General features: G+C 36.3%; 1 protein-coding gene across 1 annotated transcript in view; it reads left to right on the forward strand.

The window, feature by feature from the left end:
* The window catches only part of DIAPH3 (diaphanous related formin 3), a gene marked incomplete at both ends in the record, with an annotated part of 197,483 nt that overhangs the window by 73,953 nt on the left and 100,224 nt on the right, over positions 1-23,306 (forward strand). The window contains 3 exons of the mRNA XM_084226963.1: positions 10,053-10,148; positions 11,086-11,180; positions 17,349-17,450. Coding sequence (XP_084083089.1) covers positions 10,053-10,148; positions 11,086-11,180; positions 17,349-17,450 — 293 coding nt within the window. The remainder of the gene's footprint in view (positions 1-10,052; positions 10,149-11,085; positions 11,181-17,348; positions 17,451-23,306) is intronic.

Genomic DNA, 23,306 nt, shown 5'->3' on the forward strand with positions numbered 1-23,306 from the left:
GTGCTAGTGTGGGAGTGCTCTTTATTATCTCTGATACCCTTGGTTTCCTGCTGCCTTTGTAATTTGGCAGTCCACTTCTGGCTGCGGCTCTTCATTCAGTTTCAGTCAGAATACACCAGCTCCTCCCTAGTAATCCCAGTTTGCTACTCTTGTCCGTTTCCCCTTTCAGTTTGGAGTCCCATGTACTGCTGTTTCTTGTCACAAGTTAATGATCAGTCCTTTGTCAGGTTAGTACTGCCCCTGCCTTTGTGGTTTGTGAGGCACTGACAGTGCTATGAGGTGACAGTGGTAGCTTAGTAAGTTTTTTGTCATTCATTCCTGCCCTTGCACTACCCCATCTATTCTAGTTCTATGTCTTGGGATGTTTTTGTATAGTCACTCAAAGAATTAGGTTGAAGGCCTGATCCAGTGTTTTCCTCCTGGAAATATCTTGAATAGTTTTAAGTTAATATCAGAGGTTAATAAAATAATTAAAAATTATATCAGAACACATAGAGTATCCCTTACAAAACTGTTCAGTAAAATTACTTACAGATGAATAATGTATAGTGCAATATGCACTATATTGTACTACAGTGTTATGCAATGAAATTACTTCTGCATAATAACTAATAAAAATCTTTCTTGTGAATTGAGGTATTGTTCATCAATAAGGATATTTAGTTAAACTTATTTTGAGAGCTTGGTGCTGGTAAGACTACAAAACAATATTTTATACAAGTGAAATGAACCTCATAGTTTAAAGGAAGTAGATGACGTCTTGATGGAATAATTTTTCTGTCAGAAATATATCTTCAACCTATATGTATACTCAGATGGTACTTGTTAACTTTAAATCTTACAATAACAAAGATCAAATCAATTATGAAAAATGTCTCCTATTAGTTACAGTGTATTATTCTGAGAGAAATGACCCTTAAAAACAAATGGTTAATTAAAAATGTGTAATTTTTGTTTATAATTTACATGTTAGCAAGTTTCTTGAATTTGTTCTGTGCCATATTTCAGTGGCAGGCAAATCTGGTACTGCTAGATGGGGGGAGTCCAATTCTTTTTCTTGTTTGATAGTGTTTATATGGCTGTGCAGAGAAGTGGCGCAACTGAAAGCTAGGTTCTGGAATTGACTATGCGGATAAAAATAGGAAAATAGTGAATAGCTTCTTTCAGATGCATTGCAAGCTTCTGCTCTGCTGGGATCACAGGATGGTGCTCTTTGAGCAACAGAACACGTCAGTTCGTTGATGCGCAGTTGAAGAGGCCTGACTGATATCGTCTGCCCCATTTCGGTGCTCATTTGGTTACTCCACAAGCTGATTAAACTTGCTACTTTGATATCACCCTTCCCCATCTCCCCAGTAATGTTTCCAGGGGCGAGGCATCCACAACTTCTCCAGGCAACCTGTTCCTGTGTTTCTTCACCCTCACTGTAAAAAATGTCACCTATATATCTAATCTAAATCAACCCTTTTTAGGCTAAAACCCTTGTCCTGTCACAATAGACACTAATTTGTCTAAGCCCTCTTTAAATATTCAAAAGCTTCAAGGTCTCCCTGGAGGCATCTCTTCTCCAAGATGAACAAACCCATCTCTCTCACCTTGTCTTTGTGGCCTTGGCCTGGCCCATGAGGTTCATGTCCTTCCTGTGGTGGGGACCACAGAGCTTGATGCAGCACTCACAGGTGGGGTTTCACCAGAGTGGAGTAGAGAGGCATAATCACCTCCTTTGATCTCTTGGCCAGGCTGCTTTTGATGCAGCCCAGGATGTGGATAGATTTCTGGGCCACAAGTGCACATTGCCAGGTCATGTCCAGTCATTCATCCACCAGCACTCCCGAGCTCTTCTCCTAAGGTGAAAAAACTTGAATTACTATATGTTCAAAGACTTCTAGTCTTTAAAACTCAAGGCTGGAAACACCTGTATTAAATTGAAAGTTAAATATGAAAGTTAAGATTATGATGAAGCAATTTTCCCAGTGTAGTAAGTTGAGATATAAAAATAAAAAGATACTTCTACATATTCTTGTGAATAAATAATAGGTACCAACATTTTCAAAACTTGCACAGTAAGAAGAACTAAAATTAGCTTGGCTAGAAATAAGCCAAGTCCAGCTTCTAGAAGCTATTTAGTGAAGTTTAAAGAATTTTGATATCAAACAAAGCAATGAATTCTTCATTAAAAGATAAAAAAATATTTAACTATTTAACTAGACTCACCTAAAAAAAGCCCCAGAGCAGAGTTAAGGAAATTCAGAGACTGCAGCATATTAAGCATATTTAAGAGATGCTACATATAATCTATAAGCAGCAGAAGCCTTGTCTTTGAGTGTCTCTTTTTCATGCAGACTTCACTTAGGAGTATATGCTTGTATTTTAATGGTGAGGACTTCAGTAGGTTTCTGATTGTAACTGCTTTGCGATTTGAAGCTAAGGTGTTAAAATTTTCATGCTAATGAATTTTAAGCATGGATAAAGACGTAATAAAAATGCTATACAAAAATATTATTTAGTATGTTATATCTTCCTTCCAAAGGAAAAAAAAAGAGTAACACACCTTTTTTCCTGCTTCCGAATGCTGAAGCTCTGAATTATTTCTGTTTGACCAATTATGAACTTACCTCCAAGCTGGACTTTGGGGGAACACTGCATTAGCACATGAAACATGACTTCCATGGTCAGTAGAGTGAGTTTTAGAATAGGTCAATAAAGTGGACAGTAACAGATTGCTAAGACCAGCTGGTATTCACCCTGGACTTCTAAAGGAACTGAAGGATGAAACAGCTGAGCTATGAACTGTGCTGTGTAAACTATTGCTTGAACTTATGCCAGCATAAGAAGAAGGGAAGCAAGGTGACAAATGTGATGACAGTTTTAAAAAAGGATTGAATATCTACAATTGCCAAAGTTGATACTAGTGGTGGACATATTGGAGATAATCAATGATAAATGGCAGAATCTAATAAATTACTGATACACTGGCAAAATAGGGGTTTGGGAATTGTTAATAAAGGAAACCAAAATAATAAGTTAAGGTTCCATTGTGAAAGTTCAAGCTGTGCCCACATCCTGCACACTTTTTGTGGTTTCCTTTCTTCTTACTAATAAAAAGTATAGCAGAGATACAGCGAAACTGATCAAGATTATAAAAAATGAAGTCTTTCTTTCTACAATGCACAATTAAGAATTGGAACTCTGTGCTGAAGGACTTAGAGTTTAAAATTTATTAGGTTTAAAAAGCAATTACACAAATGTGTGGAAGAACAATCTGTCAAGCATTATTAAATGAAAAGATTGTGCTCTGGAATTTGACAATGTCTGAAAGGCAACTGTTGAACACCAAACAGTGGAGGGGAACAGTTGCCATTCCAATTTACAATCAATAATGTTATAGTGTTTCTTGAATCAACTATGCTCCCTTTGGGTACGAGTGCACTCAGATCCGTTATTCAGCTTTTGATGCCTTTGGCAAGTGATGGATCAGCTTTGTAAGGCCCAAACAGCTAAATCTTGATGGAAGGAATATATCTTAGAATGGGGAGATCTGGAAACTTAAGAATTATGTGTCTACTGGCGCTAGACTGTTCTGCTGGGAACAGCAGTGTTTCGCTTTTCCCTGTCCAGCAAATTCCATTGTAGCAGAAAGCTCATTTCAGCCTCCCCTTTTATCTTTTCCCTCAGACAAGAATTAATGGAGTTTCAGATCTTTCCAGGAGTTGAATCCCTCTTGGTTAAAACTTTCAGTTCTAGTGGGGAGCCCAGCAGGTGTTCTGATTGTAACTAAGAGAATGATTGTTCTGATTTTGCATGCTATATTTCTATGAGCATTTTAGTTACTGCTTAACTAATAAGAATTCAGGGTTTTTTTTTTACCTTCAGAATTTTGCCAGCTACTGTTAAAAAACGTGAGAGTTTAATGTTCTTGGTTTAGAAGGAACTATAATTTAAACCAGATCTTAAAGTGATGAGAAGTCTCTGATGCTAATAATTGTGTTGATACAACCTTAGGTTGCTTAGTTTGGAAAGCGGAATGTTTATCAGCTTCCTGGTATTTTCAGTGTTCAGGCATTCTTCCTACTTCTGTGGGCTATGCCTAGAAACATTATTTTAGCCTCGTCTTCATAAAAAAAAAAGGAAGGTATTTCCAAGGCTATTGTAAAACTACTTTGATCTAGCTCACAATTTCTTTTGTATTTTAAAGTAAGTTGTTATAAATAACTGCTGGTAAACAGTTCAATATGAAATATGCAAGTGGAGCTGATGGCACTTGTGTAGTGTCATGGTCTAGGTAATAGGCTTGGTGGTGGCCTTTTTTTTTTTTTTGAGACTAAAGGTTTGTTTTGTTGCATGTCATATTATAGGAAAGTAGTCATGCAGCTGTTAAAACAATCCAAGTCTTCAAAAGTTTCTGTCCTGTCAGTCAAAAGGCACATATTCCCTGCCTGGCCTTTGATTTCGGCACTGGCATGGCCACAACTGGAATACTGTCTCCAGCTCGAGGCTCCCCAGTGAGAGACATGGACATATTGGGAAGGGCCAGCTAAGGGTCATGAAGATGGTGAAGGGATTGAAGCCACCCTCCAGTGTGAAAAGGCTGAGAGAGCCTTAAATCTTTAACATGGGCAAGGGGATGCTTGGGAGGGTCTTGCCAGTTTACATAAATACCTGGAGGGAGAGTGCAAGGAGGACTGAGCCAGACACTGCTCAGTAGTGCCCAGTGACAAGACAAGAGGCAGTGGGCACAGACTGAAACACAGGTTCCTCCTGAACATCACAAGCCACTTTTACATTACTTTGAGGGAGACTGAGCACTGGCACAGAGTGACCAGGGAGGTTTTGGACTCTCCCTCCAGCCTTGGGGATATTCTAAAGCTGCCTGAGTACAGTTGTGGGCACGTGGCTGTAGATAGCCTTGTCTGACTAAGGGGATTGGACCAAATGACCTCCAGAGATCACTTCCAACCTCAGTAGTGGTTGATACCAAGGTACTCCACATTTTAGTTTTGAATAACTAAGAAATTCTGAAGGATTTGTTATTTAGCTAGAACCTCATTTTCTATTAAAGATCTGTTCCTTTGATTCCACATAACATTTAGGAGATGAAGAATTGTGCGTTTTCCCATTGAGTACCCTGCTATATGGGACACAAGATATCATTTACTTTTAAGAATTAGAGTTCTATACAGATGAAGGTGTCTACTTTCATAATGACACTTGGTATGGGTACATCCTTTGAGTCCATGACCCCAGGCTAGTTCTTTCATTCTTCAGTGAAGAGAAAATGCAAGGTGACTGTTGTCTTAGCCAAGAGGCCAGGAAAAGTGCAAGGTCACATGTAATCTTCTGTACGCTCTTTTACTTAGTGACAAATTAACTCTTCTTAGTGACAAAATAACTCCACTGACTGTTCTGTGTAATGTAGTTTTCAAGTTTCATCTGAAATAGGAATTCAGACTTTTAAAAATAAATGTTCATATCTAAATGTTCAGATATATTCCTTTTAAAGCTTGTATTTCAAAGATATTTTGTTTTGTTTTTTTCCACTAGGATGATGTATTTTAGAATATTTTTTTTCTTTAGCATACAGATGCACAGACATGATTTTTCTTACAAAGATTGTGGGCAGCAGATTATATCAAGACCTGTGGCAGAAATAGAAGTGTGTATTGCAATTCATGAATGTAGATTATTTCAGCGGCACCTACCAAGAATGTAATTGTTTCAGAGTTTTACAGAGTAGCTCCCTAGGATCCAGTCCACAATTTTATGAAGTGCTGTTCTGGAGGCTTCCAATACTTCCAAGTGTTTATAAAACAGTGCTGTCACCACTCTTTTCAGGACCCTAATTTAAGTCAGGTCATTTCCACAGATGGAGGTAGTTGACTACATTTGAATGTGTATATGGATCTGAATTTGAAAGAGACAGTAAAAGCAATCTGTCCAGTATCCAAAACTCCTTAGAGGTATTTGTGTGTATGTATGTTGGCAACCACATCTATTAATGTTAGAGTTTTGTTAATAAAGATGTGGGGTGTGAAGATAAGAGGAACTGCAAAAGGAAGTGCATTCTTATGTGTTTGAAAGTGCTCTAGCACTTACTTTGTTTCTCAGCCTGAGAGGGCAGAGCAGGAGCATCAGATGAGGTACTACTGACAAAACAGTTCAGATGCTAGGGCCATGTGTGTGTCCCGCAGTGGGATAGATTTGGTACATAGACAGAACTGTAAAGGGTGTGTAGTTTTCTATTGTATAATAGCTGGAAAAAAAGAAGCAATTTTGAAAAAGTTAATGCTTTAGTAAGGTCAAAGTTCTGGAGCTGTGAGAACTGTTTGTGTATTTTGTGATACCCTGGTTTCTTTTCTCATTAGCCTGGTAACATCTCATGCCTATTTCCTTCAAATAGTCACATCTTTTCTGCAGCAGCTGCCCACTCCCACTAGGCTGCTTTATTTTTTTTTCTACTGTAAGCAGATGTTGCCATTTTCTTTCTTCTGTATACTTTCCCCTCTATTTCAGTGCTCTCCACAAATGAAAATTTAACTGCTTATTTTCTTTGATTTCTTTTTAGTCTAGATTCTTACTTCACCTGTTCAGATATTTCTATTCATTCCCTTCAGCTGTGGGATTTTTTTCTCTTTTTACTTGTTGGAAATAGAGAATGGTTATGTTTCTTGGGATTTTGGGGGTGCTTTTTTTGCCACCTGTCATGGTTTAGGAGCAACACTCCCTCATTTAGTGCCCCCTCACGCCTTCAATGTGAGAAAAAAAAGGTCATGGGTTGAGATAAAAGCAATTTACTGGAAACAGCAATGAGATAAGAACAGTAACAGCAAAAATATTAATAACAAAAGTTTACAAAAAGAGAGTGATTTGCAGGGAATTGCTCACTAACTGGGACAGTGCACAAAATGGTGCACAGACCATCTGCGTCCATGTTTTGCCCCAAGCCCAAGACAATGAAAAAAATGGCAGACAGATCATCTGGTCAGGACCAGTGTTACTGCACCACTCCATTTGTCGCTTGGTTCCCTGGAAAAGGGATACCTCCTCCTTCCCCCTCTTTTCCAGGAAGCAAGAGAGAGACCCATTTCCCTCCTCCCTGGCCATGAGGTGTGATGGGATTGAATTGCACAGTCTTGGTCATGCCCACATGGCTCCACATGACCCGTGTTCTTGTCTGAAACCAGGACATTAGCAAAGCAGGTGAAAATTTCTAGAGGCATTAGGAGGTATCAGAGTTTTCAGTGGGAAGCTCAGCATTTCAAACCAGCAAGAAAAGTAATACATGTCCCCTGCTTCTTATTGCTGCCAACTCCATAAGGACGTGACCTGAATTCTGCTAAAGAAGTATCATGTAAGTTTGCAGTAATTTAGTTTGTTGCATAATTGTAGAACTCTGCATACAATTCCTGCATGAGTTTCCTAGAGTAGACACATTCTATGCTTATATGTTTTTCCTTAGTGTTGTGATGCCTTAAGTAGTGCTGTAACATTGTGCATAACCCCCTCCTGACTGAAAATTCCTGAGGCTATTAGCCAGTTCATTTGCAGCATTGTTTCTTGATTTGTAAGGAATTGAGTAGTGCGTGTTTAACTGTAAAGTCTTTTTGCATGTTTGTGTGTCTGTATTATCTTGGTTATAAGACTCGTAATGAATAAATTTTGCTTTCTAGCACTGGAAGAGGCAAACTTTTTTTTTTTTTTCCTGCCCTTTAAGCGTCCAGTTTGAGGCTGTCAGGGCACGTTTAAGCAAATAATTAAATTTAGATAATTTAACTACTTTTTATTGTGACCACAAAGGAAATTATTTTGTTTCTTGTAAAGATCCAGGTTTCTTTGCAGAGTTCCAAGGTGGCCATAAAGAATTTTACTCTATTTTCATTAAGGCATGAAAATTGCTTGGAACCTGTCCTACAGGGATGTTCAGGTCATCTAGGAGAATCTACAATCCTAGCATTGATAAGACTTTGAGGCGACTCGAAAGTCATGTTTTTAAGAGTCACTCTTTAGAAGAAGTTAAGAAATTTGAGAGGTCTGTTAAAGTATATAACTGCAGCAGAAAACACTTGTGTGATTCTGGGATCTGCAGCCCCTTGACATACCCTTCTGGGTTCAGTAAGGGCTCTTCTCCAAGCATAATCAGAAAAAGTGAACCTTTAGTGGTAACCTTCTTTTTATCCTGTAGCTTTAATGTCCTTCTATTCCTTTGGTGCCTGAGCTATAGAGTTCTCACATTGCTGGTGAAAACCTACTTTTGCTTTCACGTGTGTATTAAGCAGGGTGTGTAGTTTTTCCTGGTACAGGAGAGCGCTAACCATTCTCTTCAATGTGCTAAAAGAAATTCAAGGCCAAGTGAATTTTGTGAGTAGACTGGGAACAGACAAAAGAGGAGGATTATGGCTTTGTAACCCATTTTCCAGGATGCTGGTTATCAGTCCTTCTTCTAAGGACTTCTTTATGTCTTAACTTAGTGATTTCATTTTTGCAGAATACAGGTTCTTTTCTGCCCTGTGGCATGTTCTCAGGATCATTAGGTTGCCTAGCAGGTGTAGAGTATTAAAAGTGATTTAGGAGATGATTCAAATTTCTGTCTCCACCTACACAGAAGGGACCTGAATCTGGTTCCTTCAATCCCTGTGTGAGGTGTTGTCTTTGATTGTATCCTAGACAGTAAAGATCAAAGACCTCAGGAGGTCATTTAGTCTGTGTCCCAATCCTTGGCAAAATTTATTGTGGTTTGGAAAACATTTTTTAAGAATTATGTGGATCTTAAATATTTCTTAACATTTTTGGAATTAATTTCAGCTTAGGGAAATCCTCTTGATAATTCATGCTTATGTCTAGTTTTGTCAAGGATCATCATTGAGTTAGAAATTTTAATCCTATGTCTCCTTGACAGGACTTCTTGTCTTTACCTATCTCCTTTGGAAGTCAGTAGCGTGTTATACTGTTGTAGCATATTTTCTTCTCTCAAATATTTGATGCATGTATAACTCAATTTGGAACAATCATACTGTAAAGCTTGGAAACTAATTTCATTTGTGAAATAATATACAGAATTAGATAAACAGTAGCAATGTATTTGGTAAATAGTATTTGACAGTGAAGATTTGTGCTGGGGAAAGGAAGAAGGAAAAGTTAAAAAAAGAGTATTTTGTATTATGTATTATTGTAAAATAATATAATACCAGATCATATTTAAGGAAAGATTTGTGTGGTTTTTGCTTTTTGGTTTGTTAGCATAATAATTCCTACTAATACTTTATCAAGCCTATGTTGTTATTTTAAGTGAAATTCTTATGACAATGTGTGACTAATGAAAATAAATTCAGCTTACACAATGTATTTGGGAAATCCTATTTGTATTAATTATTTTCTATTTGTATGAATTATTAAAAGAAAGAATAAGCCAAAATCTCCAGCAATGTTAATATATGTTTATACAATCACTTTTTCTTTGTGGTATTTTGTAATAATGTGATTACATCATATATTTAAAAATATGTCTTTTTGAGGGGGCAAGAAAATAGATCTATGTATATACCTATATGCTATATAGGTATATAACAACTCAGCTATATTCTAAGTTAATGTTAATTTTTTAATAAGCTGGTGATCTTTGATAAATTAGGTGCATATAGTTAGACAAAGTCAATCACAAAAATAGATAGATGTCTCAGTGTTGAGACAATTGCCATGTTTTTTAAGATTTGTTATTGTGAAAATCTGATTTATAATCCTAGCCTGGCCAGGGTAACTGGAGTGTGTTGCATGCTATTGTAAATATGACTGAATTTGGACAATTAATATTAGCATGTTTATTCAGGCCCTATATTAAAAAAAAAACAAATCTAGAAGGCTAACAAGCTGACAAATTTGAAGAGTGAAAGTTTTGAAATACAAACAATGCATGCAAAGCTTCTCAGTTTTTTGTGTGTTTTATGATCTTTTCTCTGTGAATTGACTATGCTTGATAGCAAATATGCTTTCTGAATTCATGAATGTTTCCTCTAAATATTAAGAATTAACCATGATTGTATTTGTGATTTATTTGGCAGTAAAAAGAGAGGAGGAGGATTTTGAAGAAAAGAAATCCACTAAGAAACGCATCAAAGAATTAAAAGTTTTGGATCCTAAGATTGCACAGAATCTGTGTAAGTAGAGTCTCTTGGTTATTTTTTTTTCCTCAGAATAATGTATGAATGTTCCATAAAAATGCCTTTCTCTCTTGTGTGATTGCCTGGTAACCACTTATTGATAAAAATGATTTTAAATATGTGCATATTGTTTTTAAGCACAAATATGACTTTACACAACTGAAACACTTAAAAAGACCCGAGAAGTTAAAGATTATTCCTTATTCAAGACTGTGTGTATTGAAGTGTAGGCGTACAGCTATGTATCTAATCCATCTGTATTTTCAAGATATTCATCAAGGAATACTGGATGCCTTCTTCCCCTGCATGTCCCCACCCCTTGTCAACAAAAGGATGAAAATGCCTTCAGCGTGTCTGCCCATCTCATGAACTTTGTAGAAACTAGGCCAACTCGGTATCATGGAATAATATGCAAACAAAAAAAAAAATAGTTTTGATGGAGAGGAGTTCTAGGAAGAATAGGTTTCTAAATGCCAGCGGAGATTAAATATGAAATAATTGTATTACGGGGACTAAATAAACGGTGCTTATAAGAACATTTAACAAAATGTTCTGTTTCTATGGTTTGGTTTTGGTTTGTCATGGTGCTTCTTTAAGACAAGGCTCTCACAAGACTATTGAAAAAATTAGAATTGTCACCTTAGCACAAAATCCTGTAATAGCAGTGATTCTTCTGCAGAGTAGACTTGTCTCTGACTGCTTATGCAAGTCTCCTGTGATGCTGGATGTTGTATATAACACATGGTTATGGAGAAGGCTGGAATTGAAAGAAAACATTAATTAAAAATGCATTAAAAATTGTTATCTCTTACCTATATTATTTGGCATAGTGTTTGTCTGGAGATGCTATGACCTGTTTTGCTGCTGTTTTTAAATAGAAACACGATAGTTCTTGTCTTGCTTTCTTCATTATTTGTTGGAATCTCTGTTTTAGCAATTTTCCTTGGATCTTTCCGAGTGCCTTATGAAGAGATCAAAACGATGATATTGGAAGTAGATGAAACACAGCTGTCAGAGTCCATGATTCAGGTAACAAAAATGGCACTTAAAATCCCAGCATTTCAAGAGAAGCTTCTCAGTAGATAGAAAAGTATAGCTAAAAACACCTCTTAATGTAAAATTTTGGCTAATAATTAGCTGCAAGAATGTTCTTTTCCTGTGAACAAGTAGATTTTTTTTTCAATTTGTAATGCTAATATTTTTATGAAAGCAGCTTGTGTTGTTTTTGGCTGGGACTAAGTTAATTTTCTTCACAGTGGCTGATATGGGGTTATGTTTGCATTTGTGCTGAACACAGGGTTGATAATACAGAGATGTTTTTGTTATTGCTGAGCAGAGTTTACACACAACCAAGCCCTTTTCTGCTGTTGGTACTGCCGCGCTGGCAAGGGGGCTGGGTGTGTATGGGAGGTTGGGAGGAGACACAGCCAGGACAGGTGACCCCAGATGACCAAGGGCACACTCCAGACCATATGACATCATGCTCAGTATGTAAAGTGTGGGGGAGAAAAAAGAAGGGAGATGGAGTGGTGGTGTTTGTCAAGTCACCGTTACACATCATGGGGCCCTGCTCTCCTGAAGATGGCAGTAAACATCTCCTAGCCCATGGGAACTAGTGATTGAATTCCTTGCTTTGCTTTGCCTGTGTGCAGGCAGTTTTATCTCATCCTGTGAGTTTTCTGACTTTACCGCTTCCAATCTCTTCCTGATCCCAGTGCAAGGAGAGTGAGTGAGTGGCGGCTTGGGGCTTGGTTGCTGGATGGGATTAAACTATGACACAGCTGAATTTATATTCTCAATTTTCCATATTGTCCACACCTAAATAGAGACTTTTTCTTGTGTACATATGATGTTTTGTTCCTTCCCTACTTATCAAATTTTTCTTTCCTTTGTTTCAGCTCTGTTTTATCTGCACAAATCTCTATTTTGGTTGTTTGGTTTGGGGATTTTTTTTTGTTTGTTAGAGCTGTAAAAATCCAATATCTTTCCCTAGGACATTTGCAGCATTCACTACTTCTCTTCCATGGAGTTTTTTTAGGTAGTGTCTTCTCTTTCAATATTATTTTTTTGAAACATGAAGTCAGTAGGACTCCATGTGGAGCCAAAAGAAACTGGAAGTTCTTCTATATACAGTGATATTTAAGTGTTGACAAGCTGAAGAATTTAATGAAATAAACACAAATGAATAATTTTAGATCCATGGGAAAAATAATTTGGAAGGGATGTCTTGTGGTCATTTGAGCCAAGGCTCTGCTCAAAGCCAGGTCAACTAGAGCAGTTTGATGAGGGCCTTTTCCATCAAATTTTCAGTATCTCCAAGTCGGGAGACCCCATAGGCTTTTCTGGAAACCTTTTCCATTGTTGAACTCTTATAGTAGAAAATGTTTCTTTGTTTGTCTAACTGGAATCTTTGTTGTGATAACTTGACCTTGGTCTTCTATTGCACAACTCCAAGAAGATCTTAATTGCACCTTCTTTGTACCATTTAGTTGGGTGTCTGCACACATTAAGGGCCCGTGAGGCTTCAGGACTCTGGCATACTGTGAGGAACTTCAAATTATTTCTGTTATGGCTCATAAATGTCAAAACATAATATATCAATAATTGATAATTACTGTCTACCTACTAGTAATGTGGTACAGGTTTTAGATAGCTAATCTCTTCAGCATACTTCCAAGTGTGTTGCAGACATGGGTACCAGTCCCTACTGAAACATGAAAGAAAGGAGAAGGTAGATTGATGTTTTAGAAACCTACTCTATTTGCAGGAATGTTGATTAGTTAAAACAAGTACAGATATCAGGGTCATAAAATTAGTTACATTAAGGCTCACTGAAATTCAGGTGTGGCTTCAACTGCAGTACATAGGAACTTACATTCAGATGTCAAAACAAGACAAATCTGTATTTCTGTATTTTTCCTCCAAAATGAATTTCCACCATATAGGAATATCAAAATAACACCTTATTGCACAGAGGGGTGTGCAATGCTCAGCATGCCCTTTTTCTTTCTGCATGCAGTTTTGCCACTTCCTGTGACTTGGATTTCAAAGATGTTTAATCTCTCTTCAGCTGTTTGGACTTCACTTTCTCTTCTTCATTGAAGAATGAGATATTTCTCTTAAATATTTGAAGGAGCAAGCATGAACCATGATCTCCTGTGACAGTGTATATAGTCATTGTATAATTGTCATTCTTTTGTTCAATGATGCAGTTAATATTGGCACTAAAATGATTACTTTAACGTTATTAGGATGAACATAGTTTACACTTCTAAAATGTTTTTTTAGTCTAATTTGCACTTAGATCACTTTTTCAAGGTTTTCCTCCTGCTCAACAGCAACATGATGTGTATCTTTATTTTATTTTATTTGGTATAACAGTGGAAATTCTCTATGGTAGCATGAAAAACTGAGAGATGGAATGTGCTCAGCTGTTATGTTCAGGTGAAACTCTGTATCAGATAGTCCATCCTTGCTCTGAGTCTCTGTCATGCTATTTGATCTTAGCCATGTTTTTCAGTGGTCAACATTGAGCTTGTTAGAAAAATTAGGTCTTCAACAATTAAATGAAGCAACCTGTATAAATAAGTACTGTCTATCAAAAATATTTTAAAAATGGCATTTTGATAATTTCTATATGTGTGTCATCTAAAGAAGGCTAAATTTATTTTTGCATTTAGACTCTGGGAAAGAAAATCATCAAAACATTAACGGGTGTTAATAAATGGCATACTTCTTTGTGAAGATGCAGTAATACAAGAAGAAAAAATTTATTTTAATGGATAATTTTTTTGCTTTCATATCATTATTTTTAATTTCTTCTCTGGACATTATTATTGTATATGCCTTGGGATAAAGAATTACTAATTTTCAGTATCATTAGAACATCTAGCACACCCTAACCCCACTGGAGTTTTGCAGTAGGCATGGCTAACAATATAGTAGGATATGACTTTTTGACACTATGCTGATAATCTTGTTGCTCTATTAATTGGTATTGGCAGTAAAGTATGTTGAAAGTCAGTGTATACCGCGACCTTTCTGAGTAATTGGCATCAAAATTGAGTCCGAAGTGGTGTCAACAGTGGTTGAGCCTTTTTGTGTTTGCTTTTGGAGAGGAGTGAACAATTTTATTTAAGAAAAGGGTAAGAGAAGATGAAGAGCCAAAAGTGAGAAATTATATCCTGCAAGAGTGATAGTAGCAGCTGCTGTGATTGTGTAAAAGTCAGTGGAATGGAATACAAGTGATCATGTGTGTAAAATCCTGTATTAACGCAGTCAAATAAATCACTCAAAAATATAGGCTGCATTTTTTTGCCAAGTAATTAATCCCTTGAAGACCTAAATCAGGTGGAAAATTCAGTAGAACTTCAAATTTAGTTTGGATGTAATAATATTTATGAAATGGGTTCATCCAAATTGCTTGTTTCTGGGTAAAACAATCCTATAATAACTTTGAAAAAGGGACTGAGTTTGAACTTGAAAAAGGACTAAAGACGCCCATCTTTCTTTGAAAGTGGTAAAGCAATGTGCCTCATTGCTTCAAAAAGTTGGTATCCACATTCATATGCATAGGTTACTAAATAACTTTAAGTATCCAGCTGTATGTCTCTATTTCTACCTTCCACGTCCTTTTCAAGTATGCATTATGACCATGCTATGAAAATGTGTTCCATGTATTTTGTCATTCTGAGAAGAGGGAAGTGTACATAGGTTTGCAGCCATATGGCTAATTTTCTTCATTCATTAAGTTACCTTAGACAGTGTGGTACTTCTCCTTTTCAGAAATTTCTTATTTTGAGCAGGTTTTTTTTGTTTAGTTGTAACAGTTTTGTTCAGTGGGTCCTAATATCACTGTTTCTGAAGTTGGAAATTTATTCTTAATCCAACTCTTGTTATGCTGAAGAAATAAAAAGTATTTTCTCTTCATCTGTCGCTATCCCCCCTCCCTCTACCCCTTAATTTCAGTTAGAAATTAAATCTAGTGCTTAAAAATGTAAAACCTCCGAAAGTCATGTTGTAATCCAAAAACTTATTGACTAATTATTGAAATGTTTCCTGTGACTTAGTCAAGATTCTTTCTCCTGCTTATTCCTTGTTTGATATTCAAAATGGGTTTCATCTGTAGCTGTTCAAAAGCTTTATCTGAAGACCATAAAAGCTGCTTTGATATCAGCTGCTCCTTCTGTTTTGGTTGCTTTTTTTTTTATATCCTGATGCTCAACATTGAAAATATTAATCTAAGACTTGACTGTTTTTGGTTTTTGAAAGTTTTGTGGGCAGTTTTTCTTCATAAGAAAACTATTTCTGCATCAAACAATAACATTTTAATTTCAGTAAATATTAAGGAATTGTATTATATTTAGAGTTGTTTATGGGAATCTAAGATACCAAAAAAAGAAATAGGTGTATTATGAATTTCTAATTTACAATGTATCTTTTTGCACTTTGCACCCTTTCATTTTTGCTCAGTGTTACTGATTTCATGCCAGACATCTTTATCCATAATTAATAAGTGTAGTCTGTTTTACAAAAGTGTTTTCCAAATGTAAGAGTGGTAAGGATGTGTATCACTGCAGTTCCACTAAAATTCAGTTTGACCATATCCAAATCAAGCTCCTAAAATTTAAGTTTACATTATTTTTTAAGCATCATCATTTTAAGCATCATTGTTCATGCATTTTTAATAGTTTTGTCTTTTCTTACCAAAATCCTTATTTGAGCTTGGACATTCTGTTGAATCAGTCTACTGATTTAGGGATATTTTCAGCTACAACTTTCAAGAGTAAAATTCATTCTTTTCAAACTAAAGAATTATGTTAAGCAAAGCATAGGCTTGACTTTTTATCTGTCTGGACCCAGAGAGGTAATTTTCATATCTTAACTGGCTAAATTTCCTCTATAAGAAGGAATTAGGATCTTTACTGGGTAAAATTAAGGTTTTTTTAAGACTTTTAGATGGAGATTCTGTTGACTAACTGAAACAAATTCTTTTTTTGCTCATTGTATATCATCAAAGTTGTTTACTTGAAAGTAATAATGTTGGCAACCAAAATGTCTACCTTTTCCATCAGCTAATTGGGAAGTGGTGGAGTTGGTCTTGTTTCTTTCTTGGAATATGGTAATAGGTAGGGGGATGGCTGTGTATCCCAGACTAGCTTCAGTGTTAAAAGGATTGACTCTTCAGTTCAGGAGAGTGATCTTACCAGTAGACTAAAGAATGTTTTAAGAAAGGAAAATCTCCCTTGTGTTTTTCTCACTGTGACAGAAGCTTAACCAGTGTGTAACCAGAAACACAAGAATCATAATCTGAGAGACACAGCAGGCCGTAGGGACTCTGGCTATTGCCCAGTAGTTGCAGCAGTCATCTTGGGAAGGGCCAGAATTGAGCTACTGACTCAAATTTTATACCATAATTAAGTGTGTGAGAAGCTTTCTATTTCCAGAATATTTGAAAAGCCATTTTTAGCCAGCCAAGCAGAAGCTAATTGGAGTGGGGTTCAGGTGCCCAAATGTGAATGTCTTTTTGTAGATAATACGTGTCTAAGTGTTCAGGAAACTCCAGGGAGTCAGAGGATTCTTCAGATGAACAGATGAAGGTGAAATGTTTGATTCCCTTACCTGTAAGACCTTCACTTTTTATGTGTCCAACCTCCCCATATTGACTTCTGAATTCAGCTGAAGCTGAATCTCACCTCTGATTTACAACTTCTAGCAAGTTTTCATGCTAAGTAGTAGTGTAAGTAAGTAAGTGTAATGGGTTTAAACTTTTGTTTTGAAATGCTAGAAAATTGATTATTCTTTTTCAAAATATCTTTCATCTAGCATTAGTGATTCTTTTCAGCTTTTGAATGGTTATGTTATACTTGAAGTTCCTGTTCTGTTTGCTTTGAAGTGTTCTGTTTCCATCATGCCTATCAAGCACATTCTTCCTTTAAAAACAGTTTTTAAAAAAATACTACAGAAGTGTGTAGAATCAGTGTCAGGATTGCAGTACTGCTGGCAGTATTGCATTGCTAATCTTTTACACTCTCAGTTACTTTAATTTTTGTGTTGGTATGTACATTCTGCTGTCTTCAGGGAAGAGTGTTGTCTTTGGAGTGTATGGCAATAATGCATATGTAAACCCATTTGTTTACAATAATAGAAGCAACATTGAGTCTGAGATTTTTAAGCCTGTTTTATTTTCCTTTATAGAATTTAATAAAACACCTCCCTGAACAAGAGCAATTGAATGCATTGTCCAAGTTCAAGAACGAGTATAACAATTTGTCTGAGCCAGAGCAGTTTGGTGTTGTGGTGAGTTCTGTTTTATTATCACCTTTTTTTTTTTTTTGTCCTTTCTGGAAAAACAGTTTTAATATAATTTTATAGAAAAAACCAACAGTTGCGTCTTCCTAAAAGTGAAGGGGTTCCAGACCGAGAGAAGATTACAGGTGCTGCCATTCAATTGGGCTTTTCTTGGACATATCAATGGAGGTGAAAGGCCTGATTATTGAAATATTGCTTCTGGAATGATTTTGAATTATCTTTGTTTAAAAAAGTTATTTACTTTTGCAAAAGAAACCAAACCTAAACCATAAAAACTGTTATTTTCTGTGGCAAAGTTTCACTAGGAGATACAGAGCTATTTTTGAATTTTCATAGCTAAAATAGTTTGGCCTTACTTTTGTTTGCATTAAAAAATCTTAACTTTTTTTACTGAGGTTTTCTACACTTACGTTTTTCTTTCTATTCTCCGCATAAATGAGAAGAAAATAATGTCATAGCAATCGTGTTTGACCTATTCTGCCTCCTGCCATCTGTGTTTTATACCGTGTTATGTAAAGAGTACCCCTAATCACTTTTTCCTTTCCCTCTGGAAAGATATGTTTGTAATAACTTCCAGGTTGAATTCACAAAGGAAGACTGGAAGAGAAAAAAAGAAAATGCTAGTTCAGAGCTGGCAGTTGATGCTTTTTGTGGAAATACGGTTTGCATCTAGTTTCTGTACAGCTCATAATTCATAGTTGGTAATTGCTTCATCCAGACAAACTCAGAGTAATGCTATGTAGTTTCCTGGTGCATATATCTGTACAGGTCTTTGATTTTTCTTGTCCATTCCTGGAGTTTAAACCTGAGGTGGTTATTGCTAAGATTATCTTATCTGAGGGAATTTCCCATGAGGCAATAATACTTACTCAGTTAGATGGAACTGTCAGTTGATGAGAAGAGCTAGACCAGTAAAAGTGTAGGAACAGTTTCGCTGCATCTGGCCCAACTTTTCTGATAAATTTGTCTTTAAAAGTTGAGGCAATGTGATAACTCAGAAAAAGAAAATAAATGGACAAAATGATAAGAGTTCTTATATCTCAAAAATTTCTGGAGCTTATTTTTTAAAGGAACAACCAGATTCCCACTGAAAAGCTCAAGTCCTTGCTTTTCCTGGTTTTCTATGCAAAACGTTAAAAAACAAAGTCCACGAACAAGACCAAATTCCATCATCAGGAACAGTTTCTGTCATGTCACAGCTTCTATGCATGTAGTAGAATGGATTTGAGAAAACAGGTGACAGTGTTTATTACATGAAACATCTTTCATTTCTGTTCCAATGGGAGAAAATTTGAATAAGTCACTTTTTTTACTCTGAATATGGAATTTACTTTTCATCAAAGTTTTTCAAGCTCCATCTGGCTCTCCTGGCTCTTTTCTGTTATTGTTGTCTATGGAGTGGTCTGAGAAATTCTTCTCATTTCTTAGGAAGCCACTGTTGATGCTAATGTGAATCTTCACATTATTGCTGGTTTTGTTAGTTTTGTTTATTTTCCTTAAAAATATTGGTTTATGTCTTAATTTTTGCTGTCTGTTTTAAATGAGGAGAATCAAACTTGAATACACAATGCAAGACATGAAGTCTTTTAGATGAGTGGTGTTTTATAGTTATGATTTTTTTAGTAATTAGGAGATTCCATGTTAATTTTCTCTGAAGTTGTGATTAAAGGAACAATTAAGCTATTTGACTCCTAAGGAAGAATCTAAATAGTGAATAAATGGGTAATTATTACCTGTGTGATAAATTTTTTTTTTAATCGTGGAAACCCATTATCTTTCAGGCTTTGAATTGAAAGTCAAGATTTGATACTCTGAAACAAACAGCAAGAGACTTAGTGAGATACTGGGTGGCAGTGACTGTTACAGTGTTGTATGTTTCAAGCATAGTTAATTAACTTCCGTTTTTAGCTTAAAGACCTTGAGGGCATGATTCTGAACAGTTCAGGTTCCCTTCATGAGTTGCTCGTGGTTTTGGGGTTTTGTTTGGGTTTATGTCTTACGGTTGTGAGAATTTGTTTTCTTTGAATTGACCCTATGAGTTGCTTTTGTGGTTTCTGCCTTCTCTTTTTAAAGTTATTTATCATTTTTGTATTTTCTGTTCATTCAACAGTAAGTATGAAATAAATCCTTTATGGCCCTTATCTTCTCTTCCAGACTTTGGGTTTTCTTTAGATAAACTACTTTATTTTCCGCTAGGTTCTTTCTTTCACTTACTCCAGGCCAATGTCTCAGAGCACAGATATTGTCACCTATTACTGTGGAGCTTTGTTTTTGGTTTGGAGTTGTGGGGTTTTTTGGGGGTGAGAGGGGGATAGGGAGGGGCTTGTACAGATTCATTAACTATTTTGTGACAATTACATTACTTCTGTTTATCTTACTAAAAATTTAGTTTACTATTGTTATCTTAACTTGATGTTGTATTGAATGTTGTATTTCCTTGCTCAAATTCATTATGAAGTATTTAAAATTCATGATGAGGTTTTCATCAAGCTTGTGCTTGATGAAAAATAAATGCTCAGTTGGGTTTTGTTTTACCATAGTTCTTGTTTTGTTCTTGGTTTTACTTACTGCAATCAACTTCCTCCAAAATTTCTTAAAAGCATCCTTAACCTTCATATTGTTTTCTTGGTCATTTCATTGATTACCACAGAATCACAGAATATTCTCAGTCGGAAGGCATTCACAAGGATCATTGAGTCCAGCTCTTAAGGGCATAGTCCGTATAGGCATCAAACTCACAACCTTGTCTTTACTAGCACCATGCTGAATCTTGAATAAAACTTGATAATGGTGAAGATTATCTTTGTGCAATATGAAACCCACTGGAGATGAATGAGGTTTCATCTAGATGTTCATCTTCGTAACTGTTGAGAGAAGGTTGTATTTTGGAGGTTTTTACATTTTTTACCTGGTTCTTTCTTCAATGGACAGTATAAATATTTTGTTGCTTTAGGACTTTTAACAATGTTGATTTGTTTTGCAGATAGGTCTTTTCTACTAAGAAAAAGGTATTGCTTTAGAGAATATTTTTTCCTGATTTTTGGTGTGGCCTCTGTCATCATAGCAAAGAAATGTTTAAGGAGTAGATAATTTAGTAAATGTTAATCTAATTTCTTTTCAGTGAAGTTGATGTAATAGCTACTAGTTAGATTTATTGATCATGACTGATACTTTCAGTGCAGTAATCTGTTTAATGGATTTTTACTGAACTATTACCATACTACTGGTCAATATCTTATTCATAAGGAAGTTGGGCACAAGCATCTTCCAGGTGTTTAGAACTTGAATGTTCTGAATTCTCATAGAATTCCATTCTGTGATTTGATGTGCCATTGTTTATTTACAGTGCCTGTAATTCTTTGTGATGTAAAATAGTCCTAGACCATTTCAAATTTATTATATGGTTCGATATCCATAAATGCAATTCCATTTAAGAAGTCACAGTCAGGCATCCCTGTGCCTCTAGGTCTGACATTTCAGGGCATTTATTGAGGCACAGAGGTGCATGGCAATGTTTAGTCCCATTTCAGATGGTTCCAGATCTTTGCTGCACCTCCCCTCCCCTCCCATCAGTGTCCTGTAACTGTAGTTCCCCAACTTTACCGCCCCACACATCTGCCTCTCCTCCCTCTCTTGCCCACACAGCAATGCTAAGGCTTCAGGCCTACTGATGCCAACATATTTTAACTGTTTGTTGTGCTAGGAACCATTCCAAAAAGTAGTTCTGAATTGATTATGCTGCATGCATATAGCTGAATCCAGTAGAAAATTCCAGCATGAGACAACAGGAACAGGTTGCCCAGAGAATGTGGATGCCCCATCCCTGGAAATTTTCAAAGCTCGGTTGAGTGAGGCTCAGAGCAACCTGGTCTGGTGGAAGATGTCTCTACCCATGGCAGGGGAGTTGGAACTAGATGATTTTTAAAATTCCTTCCAACACAAAAAATTCTAGGATTTTATGTAGCCTCATCAGTGCCTGTAATCCTTAGTTGTATAAAATGGTCCTGGTCCATATTAAATTTATTATATGGCTTGAAATCTATAAATGCAATTCCATTTAAGAAATGAAAGTTTTGATATTGTTTATAAACACTTCTAATGTAAAAAGTTTCTAATGCTTGACGGGATAGTATTAGTAAACATTTGACCTCAGGTGTATGCAAGTGTACGAGCATTCTTACATATGAGAATATTGTCTCAAGAGCCACGTGTGATAGCTCCTGCTGTCTTTCTCTTCTTGTAATCTGAGACATTCAGAAAGATGTTCCCATATTGTCTGGTAGTGGAAAAAAAAGGAAACAGATTTTTCCTTGATCACTTATATTTGCTCAAAGATAAAATTGAGGGAAGTACAAAATATTGTTTCAGAAATAATTAATGTTCAGACCTTGTGAAATTCACTGACAGCTAACCCAAATAGAATTTGGCAAGCAATCCCCATGTGGCTTCACAGCTTGTTCACTGATGGATGTGTTTTTAATGAGTTCGTACCAAAGGAAAAGATTTCACTAGAGTAAATTGAAGATTAGAGTGAGGCCTGATGAAGGCTAGTTTGTCTTAAATAATTCAGCAGACACTTAAATTGATCAATTCCATATTCAGCTGATAGTTTCACCTGTATGTTCTCATTGAGGATAACTCAAAATGTATTAATGTTTTTTCACTGTTGTCTGGAAAATATCATACTATCACTGTTTCTGCAGAAGCGTACTTTGCCTTTCATAAGACTTCTTGCTTGGACAGAGCCATACCTAGTGACATTTCAGTCTGTTTAAAATTCTGAAGTGCTGACGTGCATCTGGGCTGTGAGATTTTTGGATTGTGTTAATTTCTATCTGCAAACCTTATCTTCTGTGTCTTCTAGATGTCATGTGTATCTGCTGCTCTGCCTTGTCAGTGTTCTCTATCAGTATTTCCAGCCTTTCCAGGAGTGTTGCCAAAAATTAACTTTCTATTCTATGCCATCTGTGAGAGTTAAAAAATCTTTATGACAAATTGCACTCAAGTTACCTATGCTGTTGCGAAGGAGAATATCCTTAACTCCTGTAATGTTGATGTCCTTCAAACCTTGAACATAGGTAAGGCTGGAGAGCAAGGCTCCAGAAATACGTTCTGAAAATGGCCATCATGAATGATCTGCACTAATCTGACTGTTTGCAATTGCCATTGGATTGGCTTCTATTACTTCCTTTGTGATGCCATATTACAGATGAGTCCTCCTGTAAATGCTTCAGTACAAGCAGGTCTTACTCTTATCTCTGTTTAGTTCTGGTAAAACCATTTTGTGGTTCTAAAGAACAATTTAAAAAATTTTGTCTTACTGCCTGATAATTAATTCAGATAGCTAAGTGGGTGCTTGTTATTTGTTCTAGCCCACACACAGGCTATCTCAGTTTTCTTCTTGGCAGATATTGCTACAGCTTTAGAGCAAGAATGTTATTTCTCTGAAGGGTCCCCATCTTTTGCTTCCAGCCATTCACTTTGCACATTCTGTCAAGAGCCTGTCCTGGATCTGATTTGATGTTTTTCTTTGCTAGTAATGTAAGCAGCCCTCTAATGTTCATGTCATGCTTTACATAACATAAGAAAACACTTCTGTGTTTAGTAAGGAACATGATCCAGCCATTTTGACTCAGCAAATTAAAGGATTTCTTGGAATTTAGCCACCTAAATTGAGTTAGGTATCCAAATGACTGGCTAGTGTAGGGCAGCTGTGCTGAAAGAACCTTGAGGCTGATCAGTACTTATTACATCCCTAGAGGCTGAAATTAATATGCAGATATTTCACCTTTTCAGCTTCAGACATCAGAGCTCAGTGGAGCTCCAAGAGCTGTAGGATTTGCT

This window comes from Fringilla coelebs (genome assembly GCF_963513975.1).
Source record: "Fringilla coelebs genome assembly, chromosome: 2".
NCBI lineage: Eukaryota > Metazoa > Chordata > Aves > Passeriformes > Fringillidae > Fringilla > Fringilla coelebs.